This window comes from Mobula birostris, chromosome 1 (genome assembly GCF_030028105.1).
Source record: "Mobula birostris isolate sMobBir1 chromosome 1, sMobBir1.hap1, whole genome shotgun sequence".
Lineage (NCBI taxonomy): Eukaryota > Metazoa > Chordata > Chondrichthyes > Myliobatiformes > Myliobatidae > Mobula > Mobula birostris.
This window is the reverse complement of record NC_092370.1, coordinates 151,757,049-151,771,670: the sequence shown is the minus strand read 5'-3', so window position 1 is coordinate 151,771,670 and position 14,622 is coordinate 151,757,049. Positions and strand designations below refer to the sequence as shown.

At 42.4% G+C, this 14,622-nt stretch overlaps 1 protein-coding gene across 5 annotated transcripts in view; it reads left to right on the top strand.

Moving 5' to 3' along the window:
• The window catches only part of ptgr2 (prostaglandin reductase 2), a 56,830-nt gene extending 53,123 nt beyond the window's left edge, over positions 1-3,707 (top strand). For all 5 annotated transcript variants that reach the window (XM_072264136.1, XM_072264104.1, XM_072264121.1 and 2 more), the window contains 2 exons: positions 1,230-1,269; positions 3,391-3,707. In XM_072264136.1, the coding sequence (XP_072120237.1) occupies positions 1,230-1,269; positions 3,391-3,458 (108 nt within the window). In that variant the 3' untranslated portion in view covers positions 3,459-3,707. The remainder of the gene's footprint in view (positions 1-1,229; positions 1,270-3,390) is intronic.
• The last annotated feature ends 10,915 nt before the right edge of the window (positions 3,708-14,622 follow it).

The window sequence follows — 14,622 nt, the reverse complement described above, 5'->3', positions numbered from 1 at the left end:
TGTGAGTCGACTGGGGTGATATACTGCGTTCGGTGCTCCCGATGTGGCCTTTTATATATTGGCGAGACCCGACGCAGACTGGGAGACCGCTTTGCTGAACACCTACGCTCTGTCCGCCAGAGAAAGCAGGATCTCCCAGTGGCCACACATTTTAATTCCACATCCCATTCCCATTCTGACATGTCTATCCACTGCCTCCTCTACTGTAAAGATGAAGCCACACTCAGGTTGGAGGAACAACACCTTATATTCCGTCTGGGTAGCCTCCAACCTGATGGCATCAACATCGACTTCTCTAACTTCCGCTAATGCCCCACCTCCCCCTCGTACCCCATCTGTTACTTATTTTTATACACACATTCTTTCTCTCACTCTCCTTTTTCTCCCTCTGTCCCTCTGAATATACCCCTTGCCCATCCTCTGGGTCCCCCCGCCGCCCCTTGTCTTTCTTCCCGGACCTCCTGTCCCATGATCCTCTCGTATCCCTTTTGCCTATCACCTGTCCAGCTCTTGGCTCCATCCCTCCCCCTCCCCCTTTCAAATCCGTTACTCACTCTTCCTTCAGTTAGTCCTGACGAAGGGTCTCGGCCTGAAACGTCGACTGCACCTCTTCCTAGAGATGCTGCCTGGCTTGCTGCGTTCACCAGCAACTTTTATGTGTGTCGCAGGCACTGTAATACTGGTACACTAACCAGAATGCAACCAGAAGTGTAACTTTGGTAGGTAGGACGGGAGTTGTCTGTTCATGGAGACAGTGCAGAAACTGACCCTTCAGTTTGGGATAAAACCAGAGTACCTGGGGAACCACCTCACAGGGAGAATGTGCAGGCTTCACACAGACAGCACCACAGGTGAAGACTGAGACAGTGGCTTTATTAGCTACATTACTCTGGGTTTGCACCAAGCTGTTCTTAGTTAAAGTAGTAATTAATGTAATTGTTCTTAATGGGGGATAATTACAAATTAACTCCATGGTATCAGATTATGTCTGCTTGGCTGTGCTTCAGGAGCAAACAAATACTTGGCCTGTGCATCAGCAATGTGAAATTGTTACAATGATGCTTTTGGTTATCAGCCAGTAAGTAAGTTGGCATTGTGATAGTAATGGCTGGAGGAATGGGGAGAGATTTTTTTTTTGCTGCAGTGCAAAATTGGGTTTGCGTCAACGTACACTGGTAGTAGGTCTTTAAAGGTGTTTGTAGTTTTCACCAGTGCTTTTGTTCCCACAGGTTTGTGAGACGGTGGTGAAAGGACTGGAAAACATTGGAGGTAAGGAGTGGTTGGCTTTGTGTCACCCTTTGTTAATGGTGCTTGTTCTCCACTTCCCTTTTCAATTGAGTTTTGTGTGCTACGCACCTTACAGTGACTTGTTCTTCAGCTTATGTAGGAGCAGGTGTCCAAAGCTCTCCAGTTTGCAAGATCAATTTAAATCATTCATACATTTTCAGTCTTTTATTAACATTACAGTAGACTAGCAGCTAAGATCAGAATATTGTATGTGGGCAAGTAGCAGAATGGCAGGAAGCTGGTCAGAAGCAAGCGAGTCAAAGTAGATGGTCAGACTAGGAAAAGTTCGAAAGCGATGTCCCGTGAGGAATACCACTATTTCTGTTTGGATTCTGGAATGCAATTCTTATGGGCATCACTAAGTGTCTGTGGTTAATCATGTATTGTAATGTGAGGATGTTAATAAACATGTACCACGAGAAGGCAATGCGATCTTCATTATCGGTAAGATTTCAGTTGCTGCAGTAATTTAAGAATTTAGCACTACAAATCCAAAAATTAGTAAGCATACATCATGAGTTAGTAAAGCCACAATTGCAAGTAGCTCATTTCTGGTAGAATAGAATTCAGAAATGGGGAAGTTGTATCCAACACAAGGTCATACTTGAGATGCCATCAAATATGGATCACTTGTTTCACAGGAGTCTCCTTTTAGCAGATAGACATTAAGCGATAAAATTCATCATCATTTCAATTCAACAGCTTGGCTTTTGGTCAACAGAAACAAAATGTTTGAAAATCAAGATCTTAATCTCTGCTCAACTTGTGGTCTGCCAGCAGCAGTAATTCCTGCCCTGACACGGTCTCGCTACAGTTGGCACATCATTGTATTGAAAAGATTGCTCAATATCCTCTGCGAGAACAAGTGAACCAATGTTAGCATCCTCTCCCAGACCAACAGTGAGGCTCTAATCGCAATCAGTTAGATGCTTTGCACAGGCAACTTCATTATCATGGCTTAGAAACGCTGCTGTTTGGAGCTCTCACAGGAAGAGTCTACCAGGTAAATTGGGGAAAAAGTTCAAGGATGTAGTCATTTTCCTTGAAATGGAACATTCCCATTGCTGATTCCTGGCCATTGACCACGTGAAAGAAAGAGCATTTTTGAGAATCACACATCCACATATTGGGAGAACAGGGAAGCTTAGCACAATCGAGGGAAAGGACGCAGCACTTCTCAAGCAGCCTGTCGGGCAGCTCCTATCCCTCCTGTAAAGAAACATCTGCAATTCCCACAATGGCTTCATCAATTACCTCAAAACACTCAACTGGTGTGGAAGTAAATATGTTTTGATCCTCCAGATACTGCCTCAGAAAAAGAAAAGGACCCTGCATTACCTTGAGGCCTACATACCAAAAAATAGACTGCAACAATTGACTTATAAGGATGATGGTTGTATCAATTCTACTTTTGGGAATTTTTCAACAGGGTCTGCACTTTTTCTGTTAGAGAAAACAGTTGAGAATAAACTTCATAGGCCTGTGATTTTGAAAGGGTTTGCAAGTATGGATGTGGGAAAGAGATTCCATGTAGAATCCAAAACTGTGAACCAATAATGCAAGATGACCACTTACAATTTCAGTAAAAGAAAACAGGAGAAACTATCCGTGAGTTTTCTTTTTATTGTTGAACTTATTACCATTGGGAATGACTGAGATGAAAAGCAGAGATCGATTTATGGAGGAACTGGATTTAACACATAAGGAAGAATAAAATGGAATGACAAGCATTTATTGAAAAGCTTCCTCCCATCCTTTCTTCCTTTAATCTTGGGCAGACCGTGATACATTTGGTAGGGACAATAAATTCTTAGTGTTGTGCATTATAGCAGAACGCTGAGTTGGTATTCTACCAGAAATGAGTTCCTGTATATACTTGCAGTTGTGGCTCTGCTCTGCTTTTATGTACTTTTCCACAAGCTAACCTTCTTTGCCTTGTCACAATCTTACTTTTTCTGATTCTATTCAAAGTATTGCAACAGCATATCATGGAAACTGCACTGAATCAAAAGCATTGCGAGCTGTTTCTGAAAATAACTATTGGGAATTCTCCATTTATTCCTGAGCTGGTGATTTTTAAAAGTCTCAATTGTTCTCTTACAGCTGCCTTTGAGTCGATGATGAAAGGAGGCAATATTGGGAAGCAGCTTGTCCTGGTCGCTGAGGGGTAATGAGGCGAAGTGTCCACTCTTCCTTAGCATTGTTGCTACAGTTTTACTGGCTGTGCTATGCTGAGCCAGCCTGTAGATGTTGCTTCTCTTGCCTTTACCTTTCAGATGGAGAGAGGAATGTTATGAAGGATTGCCAACTGAGGCTTTAGCATATTACTAATCAATTTGTCTAGACATTTTGTATAAATCATGTCAATTTAATTCATGTTCAAATAATAAATCCTAAGATTTTGCTCATTTAAAACTAAACTGTTAAGATTTTGTCCTTTTTATTTGAACATGGCACTTGGGTTGCAGAGCCTTGTGTTTGCAGGGCTGATCATTTCCATCTACTCATATGAAAGGGCTCAGCAATTCTTCCTACCACTAAATCTTGATCTGACTAACCTCTGGCCTAGAACTCATTAAATCCAATTGATACAAATCATATTATTAACTCTGCTTCCTGACCAGAATGACTCTTACTCAAAGTTCAAAGTACATTTATTATCAAAGTATATATAAATTATATGACCTTGAAATTCACAGCCTAAAGAAATTCACCTACTTACAGGTAGCTACAAAGCAAGAAACCCGAGAGAACCCATTTTTTTAAAAAAAAGGACCAATACCCAATGTACGGAGAGATTTTTTTTTAAAGGAACATAAATTGTGCAAACTGTAAAAGCAAGCAACAGCATTGAGAACCAGACTGAGTCCGTTAGACCCTGAGCAGCTGGGGTTCCCATAGCCTCGGTCTCAGTTTATCACCGAGCAGGGAAAGTCACTGAGCTGCCAGAGCAGTCTCAGAGACTCAGTGTCATGGAGAGAAGAGTAAACATCAGAGAGCAGTGAGCAGAACCAGCCCAATCCTCACCTCCGCTTCCAACAACCTGCCTTATCAGTCTGTCTGGGCCGGCATTGAAATTGTCTCAACACTGGGTCATCCCCTTCACTAGGATCTAGGCCCCGGTGCAATGTTATGTCCTGGGCCTGGACCCCGCTGCCCAACCCGTGGCCGCCACCCCATTCTGGTCCGTGCTTGGCCTTTCCAAATCGGCTCGGTGCTTAGGTTTATCCAAATTTGCTCCCGGTTTAAGTGGACGGGCTCCGAAACTCCTCCGCTCCAACTCCGTCCCTCCACCCACTTCTCCTCAAAAATGCCACACTCTGACTTTGCTTCGCACCTGTACGCCTTGACCCTTGAGTCAACCTCACCTTTGCTCACCTCTTCATTGTTTACCACAACTTACCATGTTAAAAGTGTGATCAATGAAGTATTTAGTTGTGATTTGTGCCTTTTGAGCCGCCAGTAAGCTGTCACCCAACTTCAGTAGCACCGCCTTAAATCAGAAGCAAATCAAATTTGAGATTTCTTCCCTTTCTTCCCCCCGTATGTTGCCTCTTTCATGCCTGTAACCTGCAGATTTCTGCAATTAGGAATAGCTCTGCATCCCTTCTAATTGATGGCCATGTCTAGTCGTCTAGAACCAAAATTCTTTAAAACTTTCCCTCACTACTTAATATTTAAAATGTACATCTGATGAAACCTTTGGTTACTTGTCTCGATACTAAACACAAAATAATCTGCAGATGCTGGGGTCAAAGCAACACTCACAACACGCTGGAGGAACTCAGCAGGTCGGGCAGCATCCGTAGAAACGATCAGTCAACGTCTCGATACTTCCCTGAGCTTCATATTACTTTTTGTTTAGTTGCTGTCTGTTAGACTGTTCATTGCATCCTAAGAGTACAAGCTATTAGATCCTTCTAGAATTTTCTCTTAATTTCAAATTTACAACATTGATGTGTTATATTTTTACTGTTTTTCATTTGTATTGGAGGAGGTCCGTCAAAAATGGTGCTGCTGCTTATAGCTTGGAAATCAGATCTTCCGAGTGCTTCTAAACATGGGAACAGGAGTTGGTAATAGAACCCCAAATCTGCATCACGTGGTTCTGAAGTATTGTCTGGGTCTGAGAACTCGGGTTGTACAGATGACCTTCATTCATTCACTCATTCTTGCAGTGTGGATGTTACTGAGAGAGTAGCAGTGAACCTCACCCTCGTGTTTTAAGTCCCTTCAGATATTTGGGTTGGGATTCGTATGAGTGTCACCAGTGGATTTTTATCCTACAATGTTAGAGAAGTAAAAGCTTTTAATGACAATTTAAAATCTCCAAGATTGTTTTAATGATATGAGCTTGTTTAAGAACAAATCAGATTTTGAACAAAATATGCATTTGTATTCTTGGGTATGTTTTGATCCACAAACTGCTCAGCATATGACTGCAAGAAACTGCAAAGTGTTCTGTATCAAGGAAATAAAACTCCCCTCTATGGATTGTGTCTATACTTCTCAATACACTGTAACGATTTGATCTGTATGCAGGGCAAGCTTTTCACTGTATCTCTATACACGTGACAATTATAAACCAATTCCTATTCTAATGTGTTGTATTCCAGAAGTGAAGCTAGTGTGGCTGCTCTTAAGCTGGAAGCAGCACTTGATCAAGTGTGGCAACAGGGAATTGCAGTAAAACTGAAGCCTAAGGGAAAATGCACCATTGGTTAGTTATGTCTTACAAAAGAAAAGGTTGATAAGGATGCAATGTTGGTGGCCTTATAAGGCATTGATCTGATCGCACTTGAATATTGTGAGCAGTTTTGGGCCCCTTATCTGAGAAAGGATGTACTGGCATTGATCCCAGGAGAGGTTAATGTACGATAGCTCTGGCCTGGATTCGCTAGAGTTTAGAAGACTGAGGGGGATCTCATTGAAACCTATAAAAATGTTGAAAGGGCTAGAGAGAATGGATGTGTACGAGATGCTTCCAATAGTGGGAGACTAGTGTATTTAATATTTTAGTAATATGAGTAATTTTGTAAATATATTTGATTAAGCATTCTTGGTTGTTTACATAATTCAATATGGGTTATGTGAAAGTATGTGAATGGCACACATCATTATGCCACTATGTCATATGTACACATTCACTAGGGTAAAGTAGACAAAATGTGTCCCAGCTTTCATGCTTTTCTTTCGATTAGATTTTGAACATACAAAGGATACCAGTGGCAATGAGGAAGTTCTACAACAAACTGAGACAACTACCTATCTGTTGAAGTGCAGCAAAACTTTTGAGTTAAAAAAAAATACTGCAGTCTTCATAAGTAGAGAAAGACTCCAGAGTTTTTATTTTTAAAAAAGCAGAAAGTACTGTATACGAAATTCATGAGTTCATAAACATCGAGTACAGGGGTGATAATAAATAAATAACCTGAGATGGCTGGTTACACCAGAAGGTAGGTGCATTTGATTGCACAATTAGGTTATGTATACTCATCAAATTGAACAGTATTTTAAAGCAAATGGGACAGCCACTGAGAAATGAGTAAGTGTTGCTGAGTGCATTGGCTGGAAAAGCATTGGTTAGAAGTTTGACTGCACCAACCAAACCAGCTGAAATGAAAGTAATGCAGGAACATTTAGAACCAAAACAGTTGTTGATTGCAGATTGTTTTAGGTTTCATAAGCAGAATCAAAATGAAGAGGAGTCCATTTCAGCTTGTATGGCTGAAGCAAATTAATTGTCTGAGTTTAGTGATGTCAGTTCAGTAATGGGCTTAATGGTGCACTGTCAGATCATTTAGTTTGCGGAATCTTGCAAGAAAACGTTCAAAAATAGCTCCTAACTGAAGCACAACTCCCATTTTAAAAAAGCAGTTGCAATCACTATCAATGGAAATAGCAAACAAGGACAATTGAGAGTGAACAAAAATTGCAATGTCTAAACGGAAACATGCCTGTGTGAACAGATCCCTTTCCTTTCCTGTGACAGGGGCTCACATAAATACAGGTTTAAAGGTAAATCTGGCAGAAATGTAACAAAGTAGAACACATACAAAGAGCATGATGGGCAGACAAAAATAAATGGATTGCATAGGGAAAAGATAAGTCAAATCAGCAGCTTCAAAAAGAGCACTAATCTGTACACTTGATGAGAAATCTAATAACATGAGAGTGGCACAGGATGGGATAGCCTTGAGACTGATGATGTGAAAACTAACAATAGACAAGGAACATGGCTTACACCAAAAGTGAATAAATTAATTAAAATTGAATTGGACACTGGCTCGGCTGTTACAGTCATTCCACAAAATGAGGTTGAACAGCATTTCAAAGATACTGAACTAATGTCTGCTGATATCCAATGAAGAACTTACACTGGAGAAAAGATAACTCCTGTGGGAATGACATTTGTAACAGTGAAATATAACAACCAACAAGCCATATTGTGCTTGTGTGTGATTAAAACAGGAGGGCCAGCATTGTGGGGTCATAATTGGTTGAATCAACTACAGCTTAATTGTCAATCCAGCCCCTATAATAGAATCAACTGAAAACAAATTAAGAAGGGTACTGGGTGATGCTACGGTAGTGTTCAAGGATGGCATTGGAAAACTCAAACGTTTCAAGGGCAAAATAGTGTTAAATGAAAATGCTGCAACCAAGTATTACAAAGCCCATCTGGTTCCTTATACCACCCGTGATAAAGTAGCCAGTGAGCTAGATCACGTTGAGGCAGAAGGAATTCCTTCCAAGATTGGGTGGAGCCCATGAGCAATACCAGTGGTCCCTGTAGTCATGGAGAATGGGACTGTCAGGATCTGGGTGAGTTTTAAGGTCACCATAAACCCAGTACTGCAGGTAGATCAATATCCTCTGCTCAGGATAGAGGGTATCTTTGCAAATTGTTCTGGAGGGAAACACCATCAAAGTGGACTCAGCTGAGGCCTATCTACTGAAGGCAATGGAAGAAGAGTCCAAAGTGTTTGTCACCATAAACACTCACAAAGGGCTTTATCACTATAATAGGCTTATTTTTTGAGGAACATCTGCACCTGCAGTCTGGCAAAAAACCATGGACCAGGTGCAGCAAGGCTGCCAGACATTAGTATTACCCGAATGACATCATTGTTATCGGTGAGGATGATAAGGAACATAGAACATCTCCAAAATCTCAAGACAGTGTTTAAAAAATAAGATATAGCTAAGAACATGGTGCAATAAGTGTGAGTTCTTTAAACTTTTTCAGAGGCTTGTGACTTTTTAGAGCAGCTTGTGTTTGAGCCTACTAGGGGAAAGGCTATCTTAGATTGGGTGTTGAGTAATAACCCAGATCTTATTAGGGAACTTAATGTAAAGGGACCCTTAGGAAGCACTGATCATAATATGATTGAATTCATACTGCAATTTGAGAGGGAGAGAAGTCAGATGTGTCAGTATCACAATGGAATGAAGGGAATTAGAGGCATGAGAGAGCAGCTTGTCAAGGTGGACTGGAGGAGGATACTGGCAGAGATGGCTGAGGTTTCTGGGAATAGTTCACAAGGTGCAGGATAGATATGTCCCACAGAAGATGTAGTTCTCAAATAAGCAGGGGTAGGCAACGGTGGCTGACAAGGGAAGTTAAGGACTGCATAAAAGCCAAGGAAAAGGTATGTAAGGTAGCAAAAGTGGGTGGGAAGTTGGATGATTAGGAAGCTTTTAAAATCCAACAAAAGGCAACTAAAAAGCTATTAGAAGGGAAAAGATGAATATGAGGGCAAACTAGCCAATAATATAAAGCAGGATACTAAAGGTTTTTTCATTTATATGAAGAGTAAAAGGAAGGTGAGAGTTGATATTGGACCACTGGAAAATGATGCTGGTGAGGTAGTAATGGGGGACAAAGAAATGGTAGATGAACTTAATGAGTACTTTACATCAGTCTTCACTGTGGAAGACTCTAGCAGCATGCCAGAGAGCAGGAGAGATGCTTCCATTGTTATTACAAAGGAAAAAGTGAGAGGCAGATTCAGGTGGATAAGTCACCTGGGCCAGATGGACCACATCCCAGAGCCCTGAGAGAGGTTGCTGACGAGATTGATCATGATCTTTCAAGAATCACTTGATTCTGGCATGGTCCCGGAGAACTGGAAGATTGCAAATGTCACTCCACTCTTTAAGCAGGGAGGAAAGCAAAAGAAAGGAAATTAAATGCTAGGTAGTCTAACCTCGGTAGTTGGGAAATTTCTGGGGCCTATTATTAAGGATGAGGTTTTGGGGTACTTGGAGACTAATGACAAAATAAGTCAGAGTCAGCATGGTTTCTGTAAAGGGAAATCTTGGCTGACAAATCTGTTAGTGTTCTTCGAGGAAGCAATAAGCAGGGTGGACAAATGAGAGGGGATATCCACAACTAGGGGACGCAGCCTGAAAATTGAAGGGCGACCTTTTAGAACAGAGATAAGGAGGATTTTTTTTAGCACAAGACAGCAAGACATAGGAGCAGAATTAGGCCATTTGGCCCATACAGTCTGCTCCGCCATTCAATCATGGCTGACCCTTTTCCCCATCCTCAGCCCCATTCTTGGCCTTCTCCCTGTAACCTTTGATGCCATGTCCAATCAACAACCTATCAATCTCTGCCTTAAGTACAACCAACAACCTGGCCTCTACAGCTGCCTGTGGTAACAAATTCTACAAACTCACCACCCTCTGGCTAAAGAAATTCTCTGCATCTCTGTCTTAAGTGGATGCCTCTCAATCCTGAGGCTGTGCCCTGTTGTCCTATACTCCCCAAACATGGGAAACAACCTTTCCACATCAACTCTGTCTGGGCCTTTCAACATTCGAAAGGTTTCAATGGGATCCCACCTCATTCTTAATTCCAGTGAATACAAACCCAGAGGCATCAAAAGTTCCTCGTATGACAACCCTTTCATTCCCAGAATCATCCTTGTAAATCTTCTCTGAATTCTCTCCAATGACAGCACATCTTTTCTTAGATGAGGAGCCCAAAAACTGTTCACAATACTCAAGGTGAGGCCTCACCAGGGCTGAATAAAGCCTCAGCATCACATCCCCTGCAAGTTAACCTGCAGTCCCAACGCCGACCCCTGCGGAACACCACCAGTCACCGGCAGTCAACCAGAAAAGGATCCTCTTATTCCCACTCGCTGCCTCCTCCTACCAATGCTCTAACCAGGCCAGTAACTTTCCTATAATACTATGGGCTCTTAACTTGGTAAGCAGCCTCATGTGTGGCACCTTGTCAAAGGCCCTTCTGAAAGTCCAAATATACAACATCCACTGCATCCCCTTTATCTATCCTACTTGTAATCTCCTCAAAGAATTCCAACAGGTTTATCAGGCAAGACTTTCCCTTGAGGAAACCATGCTGACTTTGTCCTATCTTGTCTTGTGTCACCAAGTATTCCATAACCTCTTCCTTAACAAATGACTCCAATTGTTCCTAACCACTGAGGCCAGGCTAACTAGTCTAGAATTTCCTTTCTGCCGCCTTCCTCCTTTCTTAAAGAGTGCAGTGACATCTGCAATTTTCCAGTCCTCTGGCACCATGCCAAAGCCCAATGATTTTTGAAAGATCATTACTAGTGCCACCACAATCTCTAACCCTACCTCTTTCAGAACCCTAGGGTGCAGTTCCTCTGGTCCTGGTGACTTATGTACCTTTAGGTCTTTCAGCTTTTTGAGCACCTTCTCCCTTGTAATAGCAGCTGCACTCACTTCTCTTCTCTCACACCTTCAACATCTGGCACACTGCTAGTGTCTTCCACAGTGAAAACTGATGCAAAATACTCATTTAATTCATCTGCCATTTCCTTGTCCCTTGTTATTATTTCTCCAGCCTCATTTTCTAGCGATCCTATGTCCACTCTCATCTCTTTTTTATTTTTTACATACTTGAAGAAGCTTTTACTATCCACTTTGATGTTGTTTGTTAGCTTGCTTTCATATTTAATATTTTCCCTCCTAATAATTCTTTTACTTGCTCTCTGTAGGGTTTTAAAAGCTTCCCAATCCCCTGTCTTCCCACTATTTTTTGCTTTGTTGTATGCCCTCTCTTTTGCTTTTACATTAGCTTTGACTTCACTTGTCAGCCACGGTTGTACTAATTTGCCATTTGAGTATTTCTTCATTTTTGGAATACATCTATCCTGCACCTTCCTCATTTTCCCAGAAACTCAAACCATTGCTGTTCTGCTGTCATCCCTGCCAGCAGCTCTTCCAATTTACTTTGGCCAACTCCTCTCTCATACCACTGTAATTTCCTACCACTGTAATTTCCTTTACTCCACTGAAATACTGCTGCATCAGATCTTACTCTCTTCCTATCAAATTTCAAGTTGATCTCAATCATATTGTGATCACTGCCTCCTAAGGGTTCTTTTACTTTAAGCTCCCAAATCACATCCAGTTCATTACATGACACCTAATCCCGAACAGCTGATCCCCTAGTGTTGTCAACAACAAACTACTCTAAAAAGCCATCTCATTGGCATTCAACAAACTCACTCTCTTGAGATCCATTTCCAACCTGATTTTCCCAATCAACCTGCATTTTGAAATCTCCCATGACTATCATAACATTTCCCTTTTGACACGCCTTTTCTATTTCTTGTTGTAATCTGTGGTCCACATCCCAGCTACTGTTGGAAGGCCCGTATATAACTGCCATCTGGGTGCTGGACCCTTGCAATATCTTGACTCAACCTACAAGGATTCAGCATCTTCTGATCCTATGTCACATATTTCTACTGATTTGATGCCATTCTTTACCAGTAGAGCCACACCACCTCCTCTACCGACCTTCCTATCCCTCTGATACACCGTGTAACCTTGAACCTAACTGCAACCATCCTTCAGCCACGATTCAGTGATGGCCACAACATCATATTTGACAATCAGTAATAGTGCAATAAGATCATCCACCTTATTTCTGATACTCCGTGCACTGGGATATAACACTTCGAGTACAGCATTCACTGCTCTTTTTGATTTTGTATTCCTAATGCACTAATTTTGTCCTATCATCTGCCTGCCCTTCCTGACGGTCTGACTGCAAGTTATCTTTGTTTTTTTACCATCTGTCCTATCCTGAGTCCCATCATTCTGGTTCCTACCCCCCCGCCAAATTAGTTTAAACCCTCCCCAACAGCTCTAACAAACCTGCCTGTGAATATATTGGTTTCCCTCAGGTTCAGGTGTAACCCATTCCTTTTATACAGGTCATACCTCCCCAGAAGAGATCCCAATGATCTAAGAACCTGAAGCCCTGCCCCCTGCACCAGCTTCTCAGCCACGCATTTATTTGCCAAATCATCCTGTTTCTACCCTCACATGCATGTGGCACAGGCAGCAATCCAGAAATTACTACCCGGGAGGTCCTGCTTCTCAGTTTTCTGCCTAGCTCTCTAAATTCACTTTTCAGGACCGCTTTGCTTTTCTTCCCTATGTCATTGGTACCAATATGTACCAAGACATCTGGCTGCTCTCCCTCCTTCTCCAAAATGTTGTGGACACGATCTGAGATATGTCTGACCCCGGCAACATACCATTTGGGTGTCCTGGTCATGTCCGCAGAATCTCCTGTCTGTTCCCCTCACTATCAAGCCCCTATCTCCCATGCTATCTCCACTCCCCTCTTCTCCCATGCTCAGTGCCAGTAGGTCTCCGTGGCATTCCTCCAGGAGGTCATCCCTAACAACAATATCCAAAGCGGTATACTTATTATTGATGGGAATGGCACAAGGGTGCTCTGTGCTAACTGCCTCTCCATTTCCATTTTTCCCGACAGTCACCCAGCTACCCGCCTCCCGCAACTTCTCTGTAATTCTGATCGATTATCTCCCCAATCTCCCATGCAAGCCGAAGGTCACCCAGCTGCAGCTGGATGCACTTTACGCAGAAGTAGTTCCCTGGGAGACTCAGTGCCTCCCAGAACTCCAACATCCGGCATGAAGAACACACCACAGCCATTTACTACACTAGGTGGAATAAGAGAAAAGAAGAAAAAATGGGAACCCTTACGGAAACTTACCGAGAGCCAACGCCTCTTTTGAGCTGAAGTCTCCTTTGAGCCAAAGCCTGACACTCCTATTCTCACCACTGGCCCACTCCCAATAATGGCCACCCTACTTGTCCCTGCTGTACTTTCAAACAAATGTCGCTGACCTGCGAGAAACCTCATCGCTGTGGCCTGCTCCTGTTGCTGATTGGGCCGTTGGAATTGATAGAGCAGACTTGAGTCTGGTTTGGGGTATGAAATATTTCAACCGGTGCATGCATGGGAGAGAGTTTACCCTCATTATTGATAATTAACCACTGGTGTCCATTCTCACTCCACTAACAGCGGCAGCATGAGTACAGAGATGGGCTTCGTTTCCTGGAGGACACGATTACAAGATCAGATTCAAGAGGACAACTAATCATGGGGCTGCTGAGGGATTGTCCCGATTACCCTTTGGAAAGGAGATACCTGGGACATTTACAGAAGAGGACGCTCCCTTTGGGGTTTTCTCCTTAATGCAAAGTGAAAATCTCCTCTAGTAATGGCAGATATGATTCAAAGGGAAATCAGAAAAGACCACACCACACTGTCTCAGGTCTTCATAGCCACTCAAAATGGCTGAAAAGTGCAGCACAAGTTCCAGTTCTCCCATTTTTACCAGTGCTGGGATGAACTTGCCCTTGACAAGGGGTTGCCTTACGTGGGGATTGAGAGTTGTTGTACCATCCAAGCTGAGAGCAAGAGTGTTGGAGGGTCTACATGTCGGTCATCTAAGCACGGTAAAAATTAAAGTGTTGGCTCAAAGCTTTTTCTGGTGGCCTGGGATAGATCAGCAGATCGAGCAGCTTGTCATGCATTGTGCAGGATGCCAAAACATCCAGAAGATGTCAAGAACAGTTCTTATACCTCCCTGGGAATAGCCTGCATTGCCCTGGCAGAGGATTCATGTGGATTTTTTTTTCACCATATCAAAGTAACAGCTTTTTCAGGTATGTAAAAACTAAAATAAGGATGAGAGTGGATATAGAATTGCTAGAAAGTGAGGCCGGAGAAATAATAATGAGGGACAAGAAGATGACAGATGAACTAAATGAGTATTTTGAATCAGTCTTCACTGTGGAAGACACTAGCATATGTGTGAAGGAAGAGAAGTGAGTGCAGCTACTATTACAAGGGAGAAGGTGCTCAAAAAGCTGAAAGATCCAAGGGTACATAAATCACCCAGACCAGAGGAACTGCACCCTAGGGTTCTGAAAGAGGTAGAGTTAGAGATTGTAGTGGCATTAGTAATAATATTTCAAAAATCATTGGACTCTGGCAAGGTA